The sequence below is a fragment of the Carettochelys insculpta genome, chromosome 3, assembly GCF_033958435.1.
Source record: "Carettochelys insculpta isolate YL-2023 chromosome 3, ASM3395843v1, whole genome shotgun sequence".
Lineage (NCBI taxonomy): Eukaryota > Metazoa > Chordata > Testudines > Carettochelyidae > Carettochelys > Carettochelys insculpta.
The window spans coordinates 69488592-69515275 of NC_134139.1; the positions used below are offsets into that span (position 1 = coordinate 69488592).

At 45.1% G+C, this 26684-nt stretch overlaps 1 protein-coding gene across 1 annotated transcript in view; it reads right to left on the bottom strand.

The window, feature by feature from the left end:
- WDR64 (WD repeat domain 64) overlaps positions 1-26684 on the bottom strand; it is a 139211-nt gene that overhangs the window by 68120 nt on the left and 44407 nt on the right. Inside the window, exons 6-10 of the mRNA XM_074988638.1 lie at positions 24684-24794; positions 21026-21240; positions 20389-20523; positions 19317-19396; positions 15723-15862 (exon numbers count right to left, since the gene is read on the bottom strand). Of these exons, the coding sequence (XP_074844739.1) occupies positions 15723-15862; positions 19317-19396; positions 20389-20523; positions 21026-21240; positions 24684-24794 (681 nt within the window). The remainder of the gene's footprint in view (positions 1-15722; positions 15863-19316; positions 19397-20388; positions 20524-21025; positions 21241-24683; positions 24795-26684) is intronic.

Here is a 26684-nt window from a genome sequence, read left to right on the forward strand (position 1 = left end):
ATTTTTCCAACCCTATTTCATCTTTGGCTATCACAATTTCCCCCAGTAACACTTTCCACAGTTTATGCCTCATTATATACAATGCATAAAAATCAGAAATTGTTGCAGGAAAAATAAAGGATGGGATTTTTACTAATACCTAACTTAGACTACATCAGATTTAAGCAAAAGTTTCTCATCAAGCGCTTTTAGTTTATTGGCCAAATACTGTAGGTTCAAGACCCCGCCCTCAGAGTCCAGTGAATGCTTCCTTTGTCATTTCATGTGCAGTGAATGCAATGGGCAGGAAGAGAGAAGGAACACCTTGGGTGTTTGGCCCTCCCTTTTTTGGTTTCAATCTCTCTCTTGAAAAACATTTCCATTTGGGCATTAGGAGACAGAGTCTATGCAGAAGGTTGTTTGTCTGTTGGTTCCTCCCCTGTTGTAGCTTTTGTAGTGTCCCTTCCTTCCCAATGACTATGCTATTTAAAATTCAAATTAGGCAGAGGGAAGGCTGGGTAATAAGTGGCCAAAGACTCTCCATCAAGTTCTTTTTAGGCAAATGTGAAGAGTTCACAACTTGGACCTGCCCTTTGAGGCTGTTTCCAGATTCAGGAAGATAACCCTGTATTCTTCTTTGGAAGGTTCCTTTTCCTTTGTGAATCACATAGCCATAAGTTCTCAAAAGCTCTTTTTTTTTTAAAAAAAAAAAAAAAAGAAGCTTAGATTCTAGATCTCAATTCTGTAGCAACATACTTGTGGAAACCAAAGGCCTGAATAAGAAGCTAGATAAATTCCCATCTATTTCATATTTTTTTCATATTTATGTACTAAAGCTCTTCATCACATGCCTGTCAAGAGTCTATTAAAAGAAAAAGCAGTCAAGTAGAACTTTAAAGACTAACAGATGATCTGAAGAAGTAGGTCTGTCCCACGAAAGCTCATCACCTAATAAATTATTTTGTTAGTCTTTAAAATGCTACTTGACTGCTTTTTTGTTCTGACAGAACACAAACTAACACGGCTATCTCTCTGTCACTGTCAAGAGTCTGAATATCAGCTGGATCATCAGCTTTACAGACTACAGAGAAAAGACTGCATTTCTGAATGTATCTGTTGAATTGTTTAACATATGAACTAGTACAGAAATTTTCCTCAAGAACTTTAGTCTCACGCTGGCCCTAGGTATGCATTTCAACCATATGCTTTATAAATAAACAAAATGTAAGGCAGCCACTTCAGCCAGAAATATATACTTTTCCATTTACTCAGTTCCTTTGTGAGCTTTATACATTCTGACTGCAAGCTAACCAAGAGTCTGCATAGCTTGCATTTTAGAAAAAGGTGAGGAAACTCAAGCAGGAAAGTCAAGCTTTTGATCCAATTTACCTATCTACTGCATATTTCTGAGAGTTTGTGTATGTGTTTGTTTGAGTGTCCCTCTGTCTGTGTGTGACTCCATTTGTTCAAGAACTTCTAAACTGCACGTTAGGACCCAATTTGGCATGCAGCTTCTTGTTCTCATAACTTAAAGAAGGCCAGGGTTTGGCTGGCCCAGGACAATGGCATGCGCATGGAATGCAATTGTTTCTTATCAAACTGAAAGGGAGGAGTGTGATAGCGGGGAGACTTATACTCATGAATGACCATGGCAGGCAACAGCATAGGGGACAGTCAGACCCCACAATTACCACTGCATGGAAGCATGTGGCCGCTGCTGCTCCGGTGGAACAGCTGCCAGCAGGTGGACTGTGCGGTCCCCACTGCCATGGGCCAGCCCGAGGGAGCAGTCAGCTGCCATCCTATCAACACCCCTGAGGGTCCCCACATGCCCTGAGGACTCCATCTCCCAAGCCAGTGCCCTGACTCCTGCACTCCCACCCCCTGCCCATGCTCCTCCCATGCCCTACCCCCCTCACCTCTGTTCTGCCCCTGTTCTGCCTTCACCCAACTCTTCCTGCGGAAGCACCACACCACTTCTGGTGAGTGCTGGAGTGGGCCCCCCTCCCCACCTCAGAGCACCTCGAGCTAGGAAGGTCACATTGGAGTGCACCACTCCAGGCGAGGGGAGGGGTGAGATTGCCCCTGCACTGCCCAGAAACAATGCAGTGCTGACAGTGAGTGTGTGTGGGTGTGATACTGAAGGGGATATGTGGCCCCTTGTTCACCTTGTGCACACATCACCTATGCCAAGGGCTTACTACAGCTCTCCTGATAGCCTGATGTGATGCCCGGAGCTGCTGTGCAAGCTTCCCTAAGCAAGTACCACAACTCAAGCTCTTTTCTATCCTGATCCCCCACAAATATTCTAGTCCTGCAACTCTCTGGAGCAGCAGCTGCCCATCCATCAAAGCTGTTTCACGCTGTCTAAGGATTCTTTTATTTCTGCTTGCCACATAAGATTTATAACGTCACTCAGGTGCCAAGCATTACACATGCTATGCATAAAGAGACGTGACCATGACCAGCAGTGTATAAATCTAAATTAAAATGAATTTAGATTGTAAGCTCTTTATGGCCAGAGCTATCTATTTGCCTGTGTTTGTATAACGAACGGGACTGCTTAATTCTGAGGTTGTTTAGTTTCCATTTTTTGATACTGTTAAGTAAACTGCTGAAAACATTTTGAGAATTTCAAGCTGTCAACACATTTCCTTCTTTATACTAGAATACAGGGAAACTTTTTCTTGGTGGTTAAGATCAAAGAAAATCTGTTTAGAACCCAATATTTATTTACTCTGTATCTAAAGTGCCTTGGGGAACAAAAGCCAAATGTGCACACAGGTAAAAGATTAATGCTCTGTTAGCAGACTTCGAGCAGTTTCCTCTACATTAATAACTCATGCATTAGAATAAACTTCCCCAGCACTGGAATTCTCAGATTGCACTACAACGGTAACAGGCTGGAGAGGGTTAGTCTGAAAACGAGAATGCGGTTTTGTGGAAAAAATGAGTTTTTAACATTTGTTTCTGGTTGAATGCAGCAAGAAATCAAGACTTTTGGAAAAAATAGTATACTACAAAGACAAAAAAAGACAAAACAAAAAAAAAACAAAAAAACCCACCAATAACCAGAAGACCATTGAAAAATAGCCCAGTGGGTGGAGCACTACCTTGGAATGAAGGATACGAAGTTTCAGGACCTGCATCAAAAGAAAACAGATTATGGACTCACTGGGGTTGAGAGAAATCCGTTTGTAAGTCCTTGCTCTGCCAGCTTGGGCGCAGGGCCTCGAATTTACGCTTTGCCTACACAACAGACTTCATTAAACTAAGTCAGTCAGGTTGGATCTACACTAGCAAGTTTTTTTGAGAGACACTTGGGTACAACTGTGCTTTGTACAGATCGGTGCGATATCTTGTCCATCACTGCAAAATGTTCTCCTTGTTCATGAGTACCTCTTCAGTCTCATCTTTGATCAACCATCTGCTTTCGCTGCCACTTCCTATCAATATTCCTAATCATTTTACACACCTTCCTGGTCTTACATGTGCCATAATACCTCTCAAGAGCTACGTCTACACTGGGATGCTACATCAAAATAGCTTATTTCGACGTAGCGAAATTGAAATAAACTATTTCGATGAATAGCGTCTACACATCCTCCAGGGCTGGTGCCGTCGACATTCAATGTTGACGTTGGACAGCACTACATCGAAGTAGGCGCTGCAGGGGAGCATCTACACACCAAAGCGGCCCAAATCGAAATAAGGGTGCCAGGAACAGCTGCAGACAGGGTCACAGGGCGGACTAGCACTTCCGGGGCAACAGCAAGCCGCTCCCTTAAAGGGCCCCTCCCAGGCACACTCAGCCTGCACAGCATGCGGTCTGCAGAGCCACAGGCACGCACACCCCGTGTAAGCAGCATGGACCCCCAGCAGCAGCAGCAGCCAGAGGCCCACACACCCACCCCTGGAGGACCAGTGGCTGCCCTGCTCAGTGCCATGCAGGAGGCAGCTGACCATCTTTTATTTGAGGAAGATGAGCTGTCCTCGGGGGATGAGGAAGCAGCCCCAGACCTTGCTGCCCTCCCAGCACCAGCCCCCACCACACACGCCGCCAGCTGTGGAGATACCCCACGAGCACTGACTGGTGGGAGCGGCTGGTGCTCGGCGAGCGGGACAATGACCGCTGGCTCCAGAACTTCCGAATGAGCCGGCAGACATTCCTGGAGTTCTGCCAGTGGCTCACCCCTGCCTTACGGCACCAGGACACCCCCATGCAACGTGCCTTCACTGTAGAGAAACGGGTCAGCATCGCTGTCTGGAAGCTGGCCACTCCAGACAGCTACCGATCCGTAGGGCAGCAGTTCGGTGTGGGCAAGGCCACCATCGGGGCTGTCCTCATGGAGATAAGAGGACCCACAGGGAGGGGGGAGAGCCCGGGGGGGGAGCCTGGGGGGGGAGCCCTGGGTGGGGAGGGGAGGAGCCCTGGGGGGAGCCTGGCAGGGGAAGGGGAGCCCTGGAGGGAGCCTGGCGGGGGGAGGGCCAGACACGTCCTGCACACCCCTCACCAGTGCTCTCTCATGTCCTTCCCCTGCAGGTCATCCACGCAATCAATGCCCTGCTCCTCCACAGGCTCGTGCGGCTTGGGGACCCGGATGCTGCCATTGCGGGGTTTGCCAGCCTGGGCTTCCCAAATTGCTTTGGGGCTCTGGATGGGACCCATATCCCCATCCATGCCCTAGAGCACAGCGGAGGACGCTTGCTCAATAGGAAGGGCTACCATTCCGTGGTCCTCCAGGCCTTGGTGGACAGCCGGGGCCACCTCTTGGAAATTTATGTTGGCTGGCCTGGCAGCACCCACGACGCCTGGGTGTTCAGAAATTCGGGCCTGTGCCGCCGGCTGGAGGCGGGGACCTACATCCCCCAGTGGGAGATCCCTCTGAGGGACACCACCATGCCCCTCTGCCTCGTCACAGACGCGGCGTACCCCCTCTGGCCCTGGATCATGCACCCCTACACGGGCCATGACACAGCCAGCCAGGAGCGGTTCAACATGCACTTGAACCATGCGCGCCAGGTGGTCGAGCGCACTTTCGGCCACCTCAAAGGGCACTGGAGGTGTCTCCTCACCCGCCTGGATGCAGGCCCCACCAACATTCCCCAGGTTGTGGGCGCATGCAGCGCACTCCACAACCTGGTCGAGAGCAAGGGAGACGCCTTCTTCCAGGGCTGGGCTGTGGAGGCTGGCAGGGCCGACGTCCAGCCACCCACTGCCCCCAGTCGCCAGGTCGACCCTGAGGGGATCCGGGTCCGGGAGGCCCTGCGGGCCCATTTTGACCAGGCTGCGGGGTGAACGCTGGCAGGTCCAGCTGCTGGTGAGCCACCCACTGCACCCTGCCATCCTCCACAACACTCCCTGCCCCCACGCCCACACCACAGAGAACCCGAGAGCACACACACCCACACACTTCTGTACAATAAAAAAATGGAATTTTTTTTAAACAAAATCCTGCAACCCTTGTATTATTAATATGAAAAGAGAAGAAGAAGGGGGGAACTATGTACATGGGGGGGGCAGGTACAAAACAGGGGTAGAACAAAAACTATTTACACAAACATGGGGGGGAATGAGTCCAAAGGAGGTGGCCTTGGGGGTCAATGTCCTCGGCCATGCACCCCTATTGTCCTGAGCCTGGTGTTGGGGGGCGCGACCCATGTCTCGGACGAAGGCTCGGTCAAGGCTGCGTGGGGGCCGGGAGAACCGGCAGATAGGGCCGGGCAGTGTCCAGAGGCCCATGGTCCCCCTTGGTGGCAGGCCCCAGGACGGCTGATGGTGGAGGGACTGCAGGCGGAGTGGCAGGCGGAGAGGCGGGCGGAGCGGCAGGGGGGGCCAAGTGCCGCGCGATGGCATCGAACGTGTGCATGAAGGCCCTCCAAGCCTCCTGGCGCCAGGCCAGCGCTCGCTCCTGGAGGTGGAGCCACCGCTCCTCCACCTGCAGGTGCCTCTCGGACACCTCCAGCTGATGTCGGAGGTTGGCGAGCAGCTGGGGGTCCGTGGATGCCCGCAGATGGCTCCGCCGCTGTTGGGCTCATCCTGGGGCTCTTCCATGCTCCACAGAGGGGCTGGCCTGGTGGGATGGCCCCGATGGGCTCTCCGGGACTACAGACAGCACGCTGGTGCTCTCCGGGCCCTCCGATGGTGCAGCTATGGAACAGAGTGGGGAAGAAGAGTGGAGATAGCCATTAGTCTGGGCCCTGACCCATGGCCCTTGTCCCCTGACCCCTCTGCTGCTGGTTCCCCATCCCCATCCCCTAGAGATGCTGCCGCTGCTGCTGCTGATGGGTGTCCAACCCCCCGCCACGGGGGTCCCTAGGTTCTGCTCCCCCCATCCCCAGGTATGGGGCATGGCGCTGTCCTGCTGGGGGGTAGGGGCTGATGGACTCTTCTGAGGGACATGCCACTGCTGTCCTCGGGGCCATGGTCATCTGGGTGTGTGGAGGGCCCTGGTCATGTCTCTTGTCCCCGCCCCTTAACCCCAGGGGTGTGCACCAGGGGGGTACATACCTGACGCTCCACTCCCACGGTCAGGGGACAGCCATTGGGCGGACACCCTGCTGGAGTTGCGGGAGGGGAGGGCAATCTAGAGCCCCCTGTCACTGGAGGCCCCCTCGTCCTCCTCCGGTGTCCCAGGGGTGGGCTCCTGGGGGGGGCCCTGGGGTGCAGGGCTGGCCTCTGGGGCAGACTGCAGATTTCCCTGAGCTCCCTGTAAAAGGGGCAAGTGACGGGGGCGGCCCCAGATTGGCTGGCTGTGTCCCGGGCCCGGGCGTAACCCTGCCGCAGCTCTTTTACCTTACTCCTGACGTGGTCAGGAGTGAGGGCAGGGTGACCCCGGGCAGCCAGGCCCTCAGCCAGCTGAGCGAATGCATCCGCATTCTGCCTCTTGCTCCCCATTACCTGGAGCATCTCCTCCTCGCCCCAGAGCCCCAGCAGGTCCCGGATCTTGGCTTCCATCCAGGGGGGGCCCCCCTGCCTCTTCCCCCACTGGCTGGCAGGCTGGGAGCCCTGGGTCCCCTTGTGGGGGGTGCCCTGTGGGCGCTTGGGGAGCTGGATGGCTGCCTGCTATGGGGTGCAGGGTGCTGGCTTGAGGCTGTGGAGGGACGTGCAGGCTGGGCATGTGGCAGTGCTGCCGCCTGCACTAGCTCTCAGCTTCCTGCACAGGAAATAAGGGGGCGGGGAGCTTTAAGGGGCTGCTGCACGCGGCAACCATAGAGCTCAGGGGCTGGAGAGAGCATCTCTCAACTCCTCAGCTGATGGCTGCCATGGACGAACCCACTATTTCGATGTTGCGGGACGCGGATCGTCTACATGTACCCTACTTCAACGTTCAGGGTCGAAGTAGGGCGCTATTCCCATCTCCTCATGAGGATAGCAACTTCGATGTCTCACCGCCTTACGTCAATTTCAACTTTGAAATAGCACTTGGCGCATGTAGACGCGGCGGGCGCTATTTCGAAGTTGGCACAGCTACTTTGAAATAGCCGGCTAGCATAGACGCAGCTTATATCTTCACACTGCTCCTCTAACCATTTTGCCTTATCCTTTTCTGTCACTTTCCTTACCTCATTGCATTTCACCCTATATCGCTGTTCCATCCTCTCAGAAACATCCCTTCTGATCTTCAACACTCTCTTCTCTTGGACCAACTTCAGTGTCTCCTGTGTAATCCACTTCTTATTGATCTTCTCTTCTTCTACAACAGTTGAAGGAGTTTTGCCTTTCCCCCCTACATGTCTCCCAGGCCCAGCTGGGCTCTTGGCATCTAAAGCAACATAACATGTTTTGCAAACGAAACATCTGCTCTCTTGGAGGCAAGCCACAGGGGAGCTGTGTTGCTTGAACTAGGTGTTTTCCAAGAGTTCATGTTCAAGGACTGGGAGGAACGATGTGGTTTTTCTAGAGATAGAGGTGCTGAGCTAGTTGAATTATAGCTGATTGCTTTTCTGATAATAATGTGCTCTCACTTGGTTATAAAAGTTGTGAGAATAATAAACTCAGGGCCTTCAGTCCTCAGAACTGTTGGTCCCCTGCTGTCTTTATGTTTGTCTTTGTCTTTTAACCCTTGCGGCATCTCGCCTTTGGGACCTGTGAGAAAAAGAAATACTACAAACAGTCTGCTTAATTGCCTCTTCTATTGCTGTGGCTACCCCTTTGACTCTCTTACCTAAGTCTTTCTCTGTGGCCGCATTTCTAAGCCTGTCTTTAAGCACTGTGCTGTACACATTCTCTATTCCTTCCTTGCCTAGTCTTGCCAGGTCTCTTCCCTTCTTAAAGAGTGTCTTACACTTTCTCTTGAGTTTTATCCCGATGTTTGTGATCACTAGTCTGTGGTCCAAGTCTATATCTGCTCCTAGGAAAGTTTGCTGTTGCTGTACTGATGTTACCCATGTTCTTCTTATCAAAATCATATCTATCATGTTTTGGACTTCCCATCATTTGATCGCCATGTCCACTTCCTACAGTCCTTTTGTTGGACTCTCATGTTGCAGATCACCACCTCATGTTCTGTAGCAAACTCTAGTAATCTCTTACCTTTTTTGTTTCTTTCTCGGTATCCAAACCTTCCCATGACTCTCTCCCAACCTTCATTATCTGTTCCAACTTTCACATTCCAGTCTTCTTTGATGATCAACATATCTCTCTTCAGTATCTCCTCCAGTGTCTTTGTCAAGTCTTTACTGAAAAGCTCAGTCTTTTCCTCTGTACTGTCTGACATTGATGCATACACCCGAATAACAGGTGTTGAATGGTTTTGCTTCAAATCTCACTACCATGATTCTTGCATTCACTGGTTTGTATCCTAAAAATGCTCCTCTAGCTCTTTTGCTAAGAAGGAATCCAACTCCAGCTTCGTGCTTCATTTAGTTTCCTGACCAAATGACTTTGCAATGGACATCTCTCCTGATGCCATCCAAGGCATCTCTGCCAGTCCAAGTATATTGCATCAGTATCTCTCCATCTCCTTCTGAAGCAACTCTTATGTTCCATTCACCAACAATGTTCAGACGTTCCACATTCCAATTAATAGCATATGTGTTAGCTGTAATTTTCTTTGAGTAGCCAACTTATCAACCCAATGCAGATCGTTCGATTTGTGTTGTGGACCTTGTTTATTCAGGTGACGTATGAGTTGGCATCTCTTATCATTTAGTCATATCAGCACCAGATTTCATTCGTATTGTTCTTTCACGGTCAGCGCATCATCACTCATCTGACGAAGCCTCTTCTTTTATCCAGGCTTGCGACTGGGCATGGAACCTCCTTCATGGCAGAGTTAGTCTCCTTTCAGCCACCTATGAATTACCTAGTCAGTCAGTATAGTTAATAACTTGGAACACCAGCCTTGAAAACGTGTCTTCCTATCAGTGTCATTTTCTAGGTGGGAACTGTACCTGCTGTGCAAGGCCTCAGCCCTGCAAATTCCCACACAGTTAATAGCATTTGAAGCATGGTCTGAAGAAGCGGGTTTGTCCCACGAAAGCTCACCAAATAAATTATTTTGTTAGTCTTTAAAGTGCTACTTGACTGCTTTTTTGTTTTGATGGCATTTGAGTAGTTCCACTTACCTCAGTCTGATTGCTTACACATATTTTAACCTTTTATATAAGCCTTAGCTGGATCAGAGCCTGAGTGTCATGAAATAACACAGCAGAGCTGTGTCTACACGTGCATGCTACTTCGAAGTAGCGGCACTAACTTCGAAATAGCGCCCGTTGTGGCTACACGCGTCAAGCGCTATTTCGAAGTTAACTTCGACGTTAGGCGGCGAGACGTCGAAGTCGCTAACCTCATGAGGGGATCGGAATAGCGCCCTACTTCGACGTTCATCGTCGAAGTAGGGACCGTGTAGACGATCCGCGTCCCGCAACGTCGAAATTGGCGGGTCCTCCATGGCGGCCATCAGCTGGGGGGTTGAGAGATGCTCTCTCTCCAGCCCCTGCGGGGCTCTATGGTCACCGTGGGCAGCAGCCCTTAGCCCAGGGCTTCTGGCTGCTGCTGAGGCAGCTGGGGATCCATGCTGCAGGCACAGGGTCTGCAACCAGTTGTCAGCTCTGTGTATCTTGTGTTGTTTAGTGCAACTGTGTCTGGGAGGGGCCCTTTAAGGGAGCGGCTTGCTGTTGAGTCCGCCCTGTGACCTTGTCTGCAGCTGTGCCTGGCACCCTTATTTTGATGTGTGCTACTTTGGCGTGTAGACGTACCCTCGCAGCGCCTATTTCGATGTGGTGCCGCACAACGTTGAAGTTGAACATCGACGTTGCCAGCCCTGGAGGACGTGTAGACGTTATTCATCGAAAAAGCCTAGTTGCTACATCGAAATAAGCTATTTCGATGTTGGCTTCACGTGTAGACGTAGCCCAGGTGAACTGAGGTACAAGTGAGCAGTTAGATTTTTCTTTTGGAAGAACTGAAGGAATACTCTATTGGAGAAATAATTTTTTAGTGACAAATCCAGCTGGTTCTGAGTCTAAATAAATAATGTACTGCATACAGGTCTTGTGGTATGCGTCTAAAAAATTGAAAGAATGGGTAGTCTCTCAAAGAGAATTTGAAAAACATCCAATAGATTTAACATAAAAGTAGGACACACTCCTTGCAGAGCTTTTTATGATTTAACAACTCAATTATACTATACAAACAGCAATGCTTCCTACTGCTATTCCTCAAAATAAATTTAAGCTACAACATTGTTGACATCCATACTACAGTAAAAGCTCTGTGACCCAACACTCAATTTACCACATAGTTAAATTAACTGGCATTTCTGATACCTCCCAACACAAACCTTCAGTCTAATAACTGGGACTATTGTACTGCCCAGCATATTCTACACCCTACTTTTATTCAAATAAGGACAGAAGATATATAAGCAAGCTGAACTCAGAAATTTCTTCAAAAGAAAAAGCTTCCAAGGTGTATCATAGGATCATCACAGATTCAGCCCAATCTCCTACACCTTCTGCATCTACAATGTTAATTGGTGTTGATAATGACGACCCTGGGGCACTACAAGATCCTGAAGTACCTTCTGAATCAAAGAAAGATTAAACTGTATTCAGTGTAGTTCAAGTGTTAAGTTTATTTTTACTGGATCTGCATGTGCACCATGCACAGCCCATAGCGATAAGTAGTGTCATAAAATAATCTACTGTAGAAAATTTTAACTGTATACATCTAAGTGCTTCAACAAATCAACCACTCTCCAGTGCAGTACTAGAACTGGATTGATGAGTACCTGTATACTATTTCATACTTTATTCATTTTTTTATATTCTATTTGCTGAAAATCAGTATTCCATCAGGAAAGCACAACTCTCAGTTAATCAGAATATTTGATTAACTGGCACCCTCAATTTTTCCAACATGTCAGATAGCAGCTTATACTGTACAATGAAGGTTTATTGATTGTAGTCAGCCTGAAAACACAGAATGGGGTCTAAAGAGGGAAATACTGTTAAACAAGTTTCGAATTTCTCAATAGTACCATGTTTACAGGTTATTCTTTCCCACACAACCATCACCGCGGACGTTTTCACAGGTTATTTTTCGTGGACTACTAAGAAGTTAAGAACTTTTATGAAAGAAAAATAATTAAAAAAAAGAATTTGTGTGCTGTTTAAAAATTGGCTTTAAAGAATCGTCAGAAAGACAAATCTGAGGCTAGTGCACTAGAGAACATTTTTCTTCAAATGTTTCTCATAAGAAAGGCAGATGGATGCTAAAGGCAGATTTCAAGGCAGCCACATCACTGTTGGTTTTAATAGCTATAGAAAGTAGAAGGTATGAAGCTTTAGATACGTGCTAGTCTACCTCAACATGCAGAGATGCCAAAAATGAAATTTGTATAAAAGTCCAGACAAAATTTGACATTTGTCATCTACAGTCTGGTCCCATTAAAGCCAAGTGCAAAATTCCCATTAATTTCAATGGTGCTAGGATTTCATTCACGTGATGTAGAAATAATAAAGTGCTATTGATCAAAAGACAATATATAAAGTTGGAGGGGGTGGGATAGAAAGATTTGTAATTGCAGGAGGAAGGCATGAATGTTGTCATAGAAATTCTGAAAGACAACACCTCATGGCACTGAAAGCAGTCTGCTCAGTGTAGCCAAAATGTAGGGAATTTTGCAGGCTGATTCACTAACCACCTGATTGAGAGTTCATAAAAAAGAATGCAACATAACCTAAAGGGAAGATAATGTAAGGGGAAATACCTATTTTTTAAAAAAATATATATAATACCCTCCCATCTTAATTCTGAACTTTCTCACCTTTCAAAGATGTTCGGTTTCTCACCTTTTCTATATTAGTGAGGAATAAAGGTCTGAGTTACTTCATACATTCAGATTTCATTAGCTTCCACCTTGTTAGACTTTCTGAATGTTGTCTGGAAAACTGTAATTTTTGAGTGTTAGGCCTCTGCAAAGGGGCAGACATACCTCATCTTTTCAGCTGTAATCTCTTCAGGAGACAGATTCTCCTTTTTGTATTGAAAGAATTCTTTAAAATGGAGAAATCAATGAAGGAGGGATTTGAAGGTCTCTCTTCTGGCTCACTTTTGTTCAGGCTAAGGAATGTATCATAATGGAGGTCTAGAGGTAGGATCCCTTTTCTTTTCAAAGATAAAAACATTCAGGGTATGGCTACACTTGAGCCCTAGCTCAAAATAACTTAAGCAATTTGCAAATTGCATAAGTTATTTCAAGAGAACTTATTTTGACCCAATTTCAAGCTACATTGCACCATAATTCAAAATAAGCTCCTATTTTGAACTTCCCGCTACCCCTCACATGACAAGGATTAGCAGGAATGAAATACTGTGCTTGAAATAGCCCTGATACTTTATTCCAGTATAGAAAACAAATACTGTGCTTGGACACCATTGCCTTAGCCTCAGAGAGAAGCTTGAACTTTTTTTTAGAATATATGTGACTGACTTGTTTTCCAACAGTCTCATTTGTTGTTGGTGGAGGAAAGTAATGCGCTATAGAAATTTGATGCTTAATTTGGTACAAATTAAGGTTTGCAGAAGAGATGCTTGTTTGGCTCAGATGGAGATATACCGTCGAACCCTATCATTTCTACATTTGATTCATTTTAATAAATCTCAAAGAATTACTCCGAAAAGGCCCAAACTTGCTCTCTTTGAAGTCAGTTAGTAAACTCCCACTGAGTTTAATGAGAGTGGGAATAAACCATACATTTTTGCTTTTGATATGTTGATGGCTCTTCCTATGTTTTTCCCGTAATCAATACTTTACTCCATTAATCACTTTCAGGTAACTTTCCTTAGATCTTGCCCAAATAAGGTCCACTTTTTGTGAAGGACTTCATACCAAGTGGTGATTCTTTACTTCCTCTGAGCCCACTGCTAATGAATAGCTCCATACAGCACACACAATTTTCTATAACTATTCTGGCATCAATAGCCACAAATAAGAACGAGACTTTATTGTGATTTTTTCATCAGAATTACTTTCCAAAAGAAAATAATTTTCCACAAAATCAAAATATTTCATGGGAGAATTTCAGTTTTCCTAAGCTTTTGATTTTCCATTGGAAAACTTAAAGTATTTCACTTCAGGGGGTTTCTACCCAAATTGGAATTATTGGTTTGTTGAACTAACTTAAAATCCCTTCTTTTGAGTCAGCTCAACATTAAATTGTGCTTTCCAATAGTGGTATATTGTCCCATGGGAATCAGAGTTTGAGTCTCCATTCCCTCCTATGGACAGGACTCTGAGAAATAGTACATCTCCCATCATTTAAAATGAACTCTCCTCTGACCAAGCTGCATGGTACATCATGGAAATTCTATAGCTGCAGGTGAATCATAGGAGATATAATCCATTCAGGAAGGCTATCCCCTAGGAGAGAATGGGCACCCCAAGCAACGTGACCTTCCACAAGTCACTTATACAAAGAGAGTGGAGAGCAGTTCAATGTTGAACAGTCTCAAAAACAAAGCAAAACAACTCAAACCAAAATTAAAATATTTTGATTCAGAATGTCAAAATATTTTGTGTTCACTGAAAAATGGAGAAAGATAACTTTCAAATTTCCAAAATGAAGTGTTTCAGAACATTTTGCTGTCTGAATAAAGTTGGTCTCAACTTTTCATTCCAATTCAAAACAAAAAAAAAAGTTGAAATATCATAGTTTCCAAGAGAGTGGAAATTCTGAATTTCACATAGCTCTACTAAGAATATTTTAGGTTGCCAGCCGAGTGAAGCAAAAATCCAAAAGTGTGAAGACAGGTCTGAAGCTAGGAATTGCCTAGTGCTAATCCTAGCTCTAAAACTGCTTCCTTTGTATAGCCCCGGACAAATCTGATTGTTCTGACTCCACTTTACCAAGTGTAAAATGGGGAAAAATATTTGTTTCCCATTTGGTACGCATATGGTTTGTTATGTTGTCTAGTAACCCATTTCTGCAAAATATTCTGCACTTGCTTACTTTTTACATGATATGAGCAGTGCTGTTGACTTCAGCACCATACTTGGCCATAAAATTGGGATCCTCCATTTCCAAATTCACACTTTTTATTAAGCAATTAAAATATACAACCACATTTTCAGATTACACTTGTAGGTTTTCAATAAAATGGGGAGAACAAAGATATTTGGTCTGGTCATGCAACATTCACTCACCCTCTCCCCTGAGTCTTTACACTGAAGCTAATGAGATTAATTGTGGACATCCCAATTCAGCCAAACATTTGACCAAGTGTGTAAAATCCATTTCTATTTAGCAATGCACTTTAAACCCTGTTTAACCATCAGCAGGATCATAGGTTCCATTTAAATACATGATTCCATTTGCTCCTAACTTGCATTTTGGAGCAGAGCAACATTGTGCTGGGCATTGTATATGTAGAAAAAAAATGACCTGCAGAGCTAACATCCTAATTAAGATAAATGCAACATGTGAGTGTAGTAAAAGTATCGAAAAGAATGAAGGCAGGTGGATGAGGCTTCTACATGCTGGTAAAACAGATACTCATATCTGCATGAAAGCACAAACAAACCTAAGTTACAAACAAACAAGTGAACCCCACATCTTGTTTCCTCATTTGGAAGGATGGGATCAGGGAGCAGCAGACACAAAAAGACCAAAAAAAAAAAAAACCCACCAAACTCACACCCCAAACAGCACAGCTCTGTGTTAAAGATAAAGTACTTTAGAAATTAAAGGAAAAGCAGCATTTTTCTTCCGCATGCTAAAGTTTGAAAGCTGCGTATCATCCATGTTCAGTTATAAACTTTTAAAATAGCAACCATAAACAATGTTTGGTTCAGAGTGACAAACAACTTCTATTCCCAAAACCCTTGTAACTCTGAGATTCTATTCCACATGTAACAGCACAGTTAGCACTTGTTGGTACATTCATGCATTGGTTAGCAGAAAGTTAACATCTAATGGTGTAATTATCTCCTCTTACCAGTACTGAACACAGAATGAAACCAAAGAACCATAAAGTCACATAGAAATACGCATAAACCCATGTCAGCCTTGGTTCTCAATATTTAAAAGTTTGAGTATTTTAAGATACTTATTTAATTGCAGGAATGTCCTTTATAATTTGTAAGAAGGTAGTGTATTGCGTACAGTATAAAATACTCTAATAAAAATGTGAAAGTTAAAACCTAATACCATCAACAGAAGTAACTCAAAGTGTAACTAACTTTGGCAAGTATTTGCAACGGTGGTTTTCATGAAGCTCAGAGACAGTGCTTTACCTTTGCAGAGGATAGGCTAATAATGTGCTGATCTTTTTCATTTGTGACAATCTCCATGATACTAAATAAGTGTCCCAATAGCTTCCCCACTGGTTTGGTGTTGATATTGGGATGCCATAAACGGAGAACTTTATCATCACCTGCGAACATAAGACATCCATTACTCATTCTGCGCCTCTGACATGCAAAGTAGATTCTTAATATATAGCAGCATTTTTAAAAGTGGCTGCCTAGATTGCAAGCACAAATCCTACTCAAGTCTTTATATATTTCAGAACAAGGATTGATTCTTGGTTATAGGTAGACCCCTTTACACTGTTTAACTCACTCCTGAATGCCCTTTAACAGCATCAGAGTGGCGCAAACGAGTTACAGTGAATGAAAATCAAGCCTTTTGTGCCTATCTGTGATGCTTCCTCTTATTATGTAGTAATCTTTTGCTAGTAATTCTTTCAAAAATATCCAGACAATCCAAAGCAAAACCAAACACCTGGTACTTGGTTCTGATACAAATCCAACGTTTATAGTAGATGCATTGACATGTTTGAAATTTTCACAAGCATTTTAAGAGAACCTAAGTCCAAATTTCAAACATGCTTGAGTATATTTATGGGTTAGTGTAAAAATCATGCCACATTTGATTCTTTATGCTTAACAGTTAAGAACTGAAAAGCTCTTAACACCATATAAAAATCAATTCAGTTCCTACTGAATAGCTTAACACACAAAACTAGTTACAACGTGACAGTTATCAATAAATTTTACTTTGAGTTATCCCAAATTTAAAGCAGGACTCAGAGAGTTAAGAGCACATGGATCAAAACTGGAGGACATGTACATAGCCAGAACACCAAAGTTGTGTCTACACTAGTCGTTTCCAAAAGCCCAAGCCCAATTTCAAAGGAGTGCATGGTGCATCTACACATGCTTCATGCTCTTTCAAACACGGAATCGAAGGAACGTGCCCCAGCATCTGAAATCACTCTTCCAAACATGAAATAGGAAACACCATCCCTTTTGAAAGCTCATTTCAACAGAAGGCCTGTGTAGATGTTCCTCTACTCACTCTTTCGGAAGAGCAGGGTCCACCATGGTGGTGATCAGCTGTTAGGAAGAGACATGTTGTCTAGCCCCAGCTGTCCACCATGGCCTGCAGGACCACGGAGTGGTAGCCTTTCCTGTTTATATATTGTCCTCTGCCATGCTCCAGGGCGCAGACGGATATAGGAGTCCTGTCGAGGGCCCCGAAGCAATTTGGGAACCCGAGTACAGCAAAGCCCGTGATTGCCATTGTCCAGCTCCCTGATGCAGACCACCCTCTAGAGGAGCATCACACTGAGGGTGTGCACCACTTGCGGAGGGGGAGACGTGCACCCATGAGGGTGTGCAGAGTGTGCCAGGCACCACCCCAGGTCCCCAGTCCTGGGTCCCCTGGCCTTCCGGTGGCCATCTGGCCTGGCCCCATTTACCTCCATCACGATGGCTGTGGCTGTGGCCTTGTCCGCACCAAATTGGTGTCCAACGGAGAGGTAGCTGTCTGGAGTGATCAGCTTCCAGACAGCGATTGAGACCCTCTTCTCCACGGGGAGGGCGTGCCACATCTGGGTGTCCTTATGTCTCAGCACAGGGCACAGCCACTGGCAGAGCTCCAGAAAGGTCGGCCATCTCTTCCGGAAGTTGCAGAGCCACCGGTCGTCATCCCACTCCCCCATGACTAGGTGCTCCCACCAGTCCGAGCTGGTGGGGTAGCTCCAGACCTGGCGGAGCACCTGAGGGGGTGTGGCACTGAAGGAACTGAGGGTCTGGGGCATCCCCAGCTGCTCCTTGGGGAGCCTCCCTCAGCAGGAGCTGCAGAGCGGCCACCACTGCTCTGGCCAGCAGGCTGACCACTCTGCTGGCAGCAGCAAACAGGGTCTCCAGATGCTGCTGGTTCACACTCTGTCCTGTGGGCATTGTGTCTGCGAGGCAGGTAGTAGCTCTGCAGGCCTTGTGCTGTGCAGGGTGGAAGTGTTGCAACAGGACCCTTTAAAGGGGAGGCCAGAAGGGCTTGTCTGCCATGATGCCCCAGTTGCAGCATTTTGAAAGAGGGCTTGGGTATGTGTAGTCGCTGTCTTTTGAAGGGCTCACTGGCCCCTTTCGAAAGGGTGATTGGCCCTTTCAACAGCACGTAGTGACAGCGCCAGCCCCAGCCTGTGTGTGGGCCCTCCCCTTCAAAAAGGTGTCTTTCAGCTACTCTCTTTTGAATGGTGCCCTTTCAAAAGAGCACTCTAGTGAAGACGTAGTGTAGACGTAGCCCAATCCAGCCATGTTTCACAGTACTATCATCTTAAGGCTTTTTACAGAGAGACTTCACATATACAGCGTACTTCAGATCTGTGCCACTCAGAGCTTAAGCTATTTTGTCTCCCAACCTGTTCTTCAGACACTCCATACAAAATAACCCAAACTCACTCTCGGACTGGCTATTTAGTTTTATTAACAAAGGAAAACAAAAAGATAGAAGTCAGCTCTCATCTTCTCAGCGTTCTCCTGTACAAGACTACTTCAGCCCACTTGCCCCTCTCGAGAGCCACTCCAGTCCCTCAGTGAACCAAGCTGAACCATGACTTAGAAAAGTAGAAAGCACTGCCAATCTATAAAAATATAATAACTACTCTACTGCAATATTCCATTGAGTTCATTTTGGCTTTGTCTGAAATAATTCACCAAAGCACTGAACTATACAAAACAAATTGGACAGGAAGACGTACAACTTTAACATTAAAATGGTTTAAAGTTTTTAGGAAAAATACAAAAGTTTCCTAACAGATGGAACCCAATAAAATGTAAATCACGGAGGACAGATATTCTGGCCCATAAGGAAAAGAGAAAAGGAAAAAAAAATCTGTCATCCAGCGATGAATCAGTGTTGTTAACTGACCACCACTTCTCAGAGCTTAAATTAGGCCATTAGAGTTGGGTTATATCACACTGGTCCTTTCTGCAATCCTTCACTCTCCTTTGGCTGGAGCTGGGACTAGCCGAGAGGAGATTATGTATCAGTTCTTGACTTGATTAGTGGATAATTTTGGGTAAGGAAAGTAAGGCCCAGGAAGGGCATCTATTAGAATGGAGAAGTTAATGTAACTTGGCAAATGATTTTCAGGTAAAAGGTGCTGTGCATACGGAAAGCAGGATTTATCATTAAATTAGTAGATCCAGTTAGGAGACACATTGACAGATAACTGCTCATTTTTCCTGATACATCAGATAACTGCCAGATCTTAGCTGCCAGTGGTACTAAACACTACTCATCATTGTTAAAGACATAGAAAGCAATGTATGAATCAAATCCAGACTAAGTACTCCCCACTTTGCAAATCAGGCTCCAGTCCAGGACTGGGGCCACACTGTGCTAGGCACTGTACCAATATAAAACAAAGTCCCTGTCTCCAGGAGTTTATTATTAAAGTATTTATTATAATGACCAACAAGCTAGAATAATTATTAGCATTTATTTAGTGGAAAAAGATAAAATGAAAGAATATATTTGGCAGAAAATGCTGACAAATATCATTGGCTCTTCATCATACATAACATAAATATTTTACTTACCCCCAGTAACAATGACATTTGCTTTTCCACAGTATGTGAAGGCATTAACTCCTCTTGGGACAGAAAACTCCCGAACAGGTCTGTAATCATTACCAAGTCATTTGATCAGCTGGGAAATGTTGGTCGAAATAGAATCTTTAGCAATTCTAATATGTTTTTTTCTGAAGACTTGATACTGTGCCATGGTTGACAAGGACCATTTTATCCAGACACACAACTTGAACTAATAGCACATCAGTATCTGTGCTGGACACCATTAGCCAAAACAGACAGTATTATACCATGTTTAAACAAGTATCAGAGGGGCAGATGTGTTAGTCTGTATCCACAAAAATAGCGAGAAGTCCTGTGACACATTATAGACTACCAGATTTATTGGAGCATACGCTTTCATGGCTTTTAATGGAATTCCAGCCTCTGCTAGTGACTCAGTGAGTGACTTTGGTTGATTTGGCCATTTTACTTTTTCTCATTAAAAAATACACAGAATACACATAAAATCAGAAATTATGGGCTTGATGCAGGAATTACTAGGAATCTATTGCCTGTATTATGCCATTGGTGAAACTAGGTGATCGTAATTGTTGCATTTGCCCTTAAAATTCTACCTAACAAAGAGACTATGAGGAGATCTAATGCTTGGTAAATTTGCCTTTTGAAAATAAGCCAAAGCGGACAAACCTTGCTAACAGAATTTGTTTTTAAATGTTAAATGAAATAAAATAACATATGGCATTTAAAAGTTAATGAGCAAAAACCAATATACTGTTATCGGGACTCATTCGGAAGAATTTTGCATGACTAATTCCAATTATCCCTTAGTTTTAATTAGCCAAAAGATATAGCTACTGTAATTATAGAATTGTGAAATGTACTATTTTCCAATGTATATAGCCTTAGATGGAGTTTACCACCCACTTTGGCCTGCATTCCCAAGCAACCTGACTCCAAGAAGACCCGGTCCCAGTGCGCCGGGGGCTGCTACCATCCTCCCACTGTCCACGGGCCTTGAACTCCAATGTAACTATTTCAATCATTTGTGTTCCACTGTGGGATGCATGGCTCTACTTACAGATTGTCCTCTAGTCTCTTTAAGTCATCCAAAATGAACGAATGGACACTATCTAAGGAGCAGGAGCCAAAACAATTCAGGGCAGAGATAAATTTAACTTTCACAACCCAGTCATCATGGAGTTTTCGTTTAATACTGGGGAAAAAAATTAAGAGGTTATTGTATGACATATGTGTGTATATTCTAATAATAGAGACATTCAGGTTGTCATTAAAAGTGCACACCAGCAACGCTCGCCATTCACAGCAAAAGAGGTACAAAACAGACCCATCAGCTCCAAAGCCACAGGCATGCAATACTGGACATGACAACATATTTCTTTAATAAGAGGACACAACTGCCACACAAATGAACAGTTCTGATTCCATCTAGCAGAGGCAATGAAGTTACACCAGAATAAAACTGGACTAATCTAGTGGTTCTTATGCTATAGCTGCTTTGTGTGCAGATCTCCCATAGAGAACACTGGAGTTGCCTTCACAGAAGAAGTAAAAAAATCAGCTCTTTGTTTTCAAAGGTATTTTCATTATTATGTTAGGCAAGGTCCATTTTTAAGCATTTTTAGAAGCATGGATCATTGAGAAACAGAGTTTAATTATTTGATGAATGCGATAGTATTTTACTATAAACAACTTACTTCTTGAATTTCCTGGAGTCCAGGATCTGCAATTGTGATTTCTTCTTAGCTTTGGATTGCTTTAGTCCAAAGTCTTCGCTGGTCACTGTAAAAAGGTTGACGTGACCCCCATCATCTCCCATTAGGATGTCATCCTTAGCCTGCTGATCTCCTAAATTCACCGTACAAACACAGAGCAGACAATGTTCCATTGGTTTGATGATAAAGCAATTATCCTGTGAAATACAGTAAAGAGTTTATTTGATGCAGCCCTAAAGCAACTGAGCATAGCCTTTATGATGCTCATCCATTTATATTAACATCTAATTACCTCAGAGGCCGCATCTATACCAGCAAGTTATTTTGGAAAAATCAAACCCTTTTTCAAAAGAACACACGGAGCGTCCACACATTAAATGCACTCTTTTGATCTGAAATTGAAAGAAAACGGCTCTTCTTCTGGAAGCCTTCTTCTGATCCCAGATGAGGAAAAGCACCTTCTTTTGAAAGCTTCTTTTGAAAAAAGTGTGTGTAGATGCTCCTCAAACCCTTTTTTTCAAAAAAGCAGTTCTCATGGCTCTGGATTTTTCAATTCCTGGACTGTTCCTTCAAAAGACTGGGGGCTGTGTGGACACTCTGTCAAAAGAGTGGATTGATCGTTTGATCTGCTTTTTTGTGTGTGGACGCGCTCTTTCAGAACAAGTTTTTCAGAAGAGATCTTCCAGAAGAACTTCTTTTGACAGATCACTGTAGTGTAGACACGGACAGAGTTTTCAAAATCATGTCACTCCAGGGCTGTGGCTACACTAGCCCCCATCCTTTTGGAAGAGGCACGGTAAAGAGGGATTTCAGCAGATGCAAATGAGGTGCTGCCATGAATATGTAGCACCTCATTAGCATAATGGCGGCCCTGGGCAATTTGAAAGTTCCGGTTTTGAAATGCATGACGCCTGTGTAGTTGGGGGCCTTTCAAAAAGACCCCCTAATTTCAAAAGCCCCTTCTTCCCAAAACCAAACGGGAAGAAGCGGCTTTTGAAATCAGAGGTTCCTTTCAAAAGGCCCCCAGCTACTTGGGTGGCATGTAACTTGAAAGCGGCACTTTATAATCACACAACAGCCACCACTACTTTTAGCTACACTGACCATTGTGGGTTGGTTCACATAATAGTTTGAGAACTTATACTTTGGAGAAGATTCCTTTCACCTCTTTGAAGACAATTTCTCGATTTGGCACCACACTCAAGAACTGTATCTACATGTGCACAAAACATCGAAATAAGCGGCCCTTTTTCGAAAGAGAGGGAGGCGCATCCATACGTGTAATGACATATTTCTAAAGGAAATCAAAAGACCTGGGTGCAGATGTTGAAATGTGAACCCCAATCCCAGATCAGGAAGATCGGCCCCTTTTCAAATACTAAATTGAAAGAGTACACGTGTAGACACTCCACAGTCCGCTTTTTCAAAATAGAGGTCTGCCATGGCACCAGTCAGCTGCAGCACAGGGCCGCTCCAGCCAGCAGCAGTGGGGCTCTATGGTCCCTGTGTCCAGCTGCCTTAAAGCTGCATGCATGCAGGAAACCCGTGGCAGGAAGCTGAAAGCGTGCTAGGAGCAGCCTCTGCATGTGCCCCAGCCCCACACTCCAGTGCCGCAGCATGGCCAGCAGCCAGCCCCCCTGCGAGCCCCATGCTTCCCCTGTGAGCCCCTGCAGGGCTCCCAGAGCTCCCTGGGGGAGAAAAAAAAGGGCCCCCTCCAGGACGGAGCAGGAGCTGTGGGACCTTCTCAGCCTGTGGAAGGAGGAGGAGGCCCTGTACGAGATGGGGGTCAAGTGGCGCAATGCCACTGCCTTCAGCTGCCCGGCTCAGCACCTCCTGACCAGGGGCCACCCAGAGCATACTGCAAAGCAGGTATGCTCCAAGGTCAAGGAGCTGCAGCAGGGCTATGCCCAGGCCAGGGACCAGGCCAGCCGCTCCGGGGCTGCTCCAGCCACATGCCCCGTCTTTCAGGATCTCCAGGACATCCTGGGGCCCGAGGACAGCTCCCTACCCCTGTTGTTCCTGGGCACCTCGGCCAAGGATCTGCAGCTGGAAGAGGTGGAGCAGCCTGGACCGGGGACCCAGGAGGGTGAGAGGACTATGGAGTGGTTGAGTGAAGAGGGGGACCTCACCATCATCCTCCCCTCCCACTCCTCCAGCCAGTTGACAGGGAGCCGGACATACTCGGATGTCACCGAGGGACCCTCCAGTATGTACAGGGAGGGGTGCGCACCTGCACGCAGGACTGGTGGTCCCAGGCCACACACAGGCCACCCCCCACATGAGATGCGGCACCCTGTGGTGGCCCACCAGCGATGCCCAGCACTTGCCTTCAGTGGATGGGGGTGGCGGCCGGTCAGTGCTGGACAGCACCTGTGGCCTGCACACCACAGGCCAGGAAGGGCCACCTGCATGACAGACCCCTGGATGCACCCCCAGACTGGGAGGCCCAGCCTGTAGGGGGTGGATCGGTGCCCCTTGCGGGTTTGGGACCCTTGGAGTTTGACTGGAATTTGACCCCCTTAGGCTAGAAGTTTTAGGTTTTTCTGAGGTTGCTCCAGCCTGTTTTTAATGCTGTTTGATCAGTTCAGAGTGTCCATTCCGTTTACTGGGAAGAGTATGAAGTATGGCTTAGCTGTCGAGAAAGATTTTTATCTGTTAGCTCAATAACCAGCCTCTGATTGTCATGTTTTGCAAGATCAGAGATTTCAGCCAATGGATGCCTAGCACTTATGCAACATTCAACACAGGCCCCTGGTTCTTGGATTCTCTCGTGCAAACATTTTTGTTTTTTTCAGAAATCACATTTCTCTGTGGTATAAAATGTCCATCAAACATGCCCAGAAATCTGTTATCATTATCTTGTGACTGTCTTCAGTAAAGTCAAAGGATTTAAGGGCATGCTCTGCCCTGAGGCCCCACTCCTACTTCCCCATAGCATAAATGAAAGAAGATACCTGCATTCCTACGGAGCTTTGTAGCAGATAAAGAACTCTAGCAAAATATGCGTTAAGTCTGTCCACTGTGAAGGTATGGCAAAGCTGGAGTTATCTGGGGGTACTGAAGAATGACACATTGCTGAGATCCTGCAGCCTTTAGTTCTTCTTCTGTTTGCAACTCTCATTGCTATTCCTTCTGTCTGCAATCTTTGTTCTTCTGTCCTTCTGTTTGCAACCCTTGTTACTGTTTTCCTTCTGTTTCTTGTTCTCCCATGGCACTAATCGCAGTGCTGAAGCCATATCATGTATTTCTTGTCAATAGATGACAATAGGCTGCAACCAGCAGGTCAGGTCACATCAGATACAGACTCATTACAGACCATGAGGAAGAGGATGGGTGGTGGAGATGCTGATAGGAACTGTAGTCCCCTGATTAATAGATCCATCACACTATCAACCTACTCCAAAAAAAGTCTTCATTAAACTTCTTTTAAAGACTTGTCCACTAGTCCCAAAACCTCAGATATTCCACTTGTTCCAGAGGGAAGGCCATTTTATTTATTTATTTACTCTTTTGCAGGAACTCATTGCCATGCAATAGAATTGAGCCTAGCAGACAATTGCAACAGGACTGCATGATGAGAACACAGAGGATTCTTTAGCATGTTAAGTTTTTTTAATATTTACATGAGCCAAAACAATACCTGGCAGCTGCCTTGTGATTTATAATCCCAGATTATAACAGTCCTTTCAGTTACAGCAACAACACGTTTCAGCTGAGTAAGGTAATCGCATCCGGTAATCCAGGAACTATCCTGATGAAAGAAAAGGGATGGTTGAAAGACTTAGTTAGCTTGGCTGATACAAATCATCATAAGAGAAGGGCCTATAAAGTTTCTTGAAAATTTGATTAAATTAAATTGAAGAATTTACAATTTATAAATTTGTTATAACCAAAGAGAATGTCAGACATTGTATAGTGATTTTTTACCAATACATTCCTGTTTGACCTGTTGCTACACCTCTGGGCTAGAAATTGTAGCTTGTGCAGTGGTTTGGTAATCAAGGTCAGTGACTACTATAGACTAGGCTCAACTATGTTTTCATCTGAGGACAAATGCTGGCTCCCCTGTTGGTGTTGCAAAGTTCTGCTCGGTGGTGGAACCAGTGCAATTCTGTTCGGCCATCAGGTGTGTGTGCAACTGTTAAATATTGTGAGTTCTTGATATGTAGAGACTCCTTGCATAACAGCACTGAGGATACCAGTAAGGAGCTCTGGGCATGTGATGCCACAAAATGGGGAATGCACTGTAAGAGGAAAGGGATACTTTGAACATTCAGAAAAAGTAGTTACCATGAACAATTCCACAGCTGTCTCATAGGCATGGGTGGGAGAGATCCACTGAAACACGGGAAGGGAAAATGACTTTCCCAGGGTCAACCAATAGGCTGATGGCAGAGCTTGGAAACAGAACCTAGATCTCCTACATCATAGGGCACTACACTACAGCATAATTTGGAAAGGCAAACTTCCAGAAACTAGTTTCTGGAAGATTGGCTTTCAGAAGACAGCATCTACATGCAAAAAATGGATCAAACCTCAGATCCATTCTTTTGAAAGATCAAGGTGATTTTTCGAAAGAGAGCGTCCACACAACAACAGGTGCCCTGAGTTAATCAGGGTATAAGCAACCTGATGTTTCAGATGATAAGTTGTCACAATCCACTGCTAAGTAGAAAGAGATATCTTATAATATTAAAAACAAAAGAAGTGGGAACAAATATCTTCTTTCCACATAGTTATACATCCTTGTTGAAGACAATCGACTCCAGGGTAGAACTTTCAAAAAACGCATAAGAGATTTAGAAGCACAAACTCCAAAATTAACAGAATAGATGCTCTTAAATCACTTAAATTAGACTGGTAACAAGTTTTGGTAGTCAGAAATCATCACCACCTGCATCTAAAGTACTTTATATACCACTTTGAAATGCTCTCCCAGATTCTTCTTTTTATAGAAAATCTATTACATCTTTGGTGACACAGAAAGATAGTAAGACATGTTGTTTATGCCACTGGCTCAGAAACAGATATTTAAACTGACACAAAGTACGGAGAGAATGAAGTTTTAGTTTTATTAGACATTACTCACTACAGTACCCAAGAAGAGAAAGCACATTTTTAGCTCTGGTTCCCATTCTTTACTGTGTTCCTACAGATTTCCAATTCCTTTCCACTTCCTGATGTCAAGTGGCTTAATGTACAGTTTTATATTTGTTTTACAAACACAAGCAGGCGGTGCATGCACTTTACATAGAGTAAGAATGAGAAATTAAGAAATTATATGTGATTTCTATTCAGTGGAATTGAAAGAGAGGAATTGTTAGTATCCTCCTAGATCTATGATACAGTATCGAATGACCTTCTTATCATTAAAATAGGGAAATGCAACCCACATGGGGCTACTAGCAGGTGGGCACATAACTGGTTGGATAAAACATTCACAGACAGTAACTAAATTAAGACACCTTCAGATCAACTGCTGGTAGTAGGCCTCACCCTCCCTGACTGAGTTAACTGCGTTATCTCCAGCCTTGCTCTGGCCTGCATATTTATACCTGCCTCTGCAAGTTTCCACTACCTGCATCTGACGAAGTGGGTCTTTGCCCATGAAAGCTTATGCTCATACATTTCTGTTAGTCTA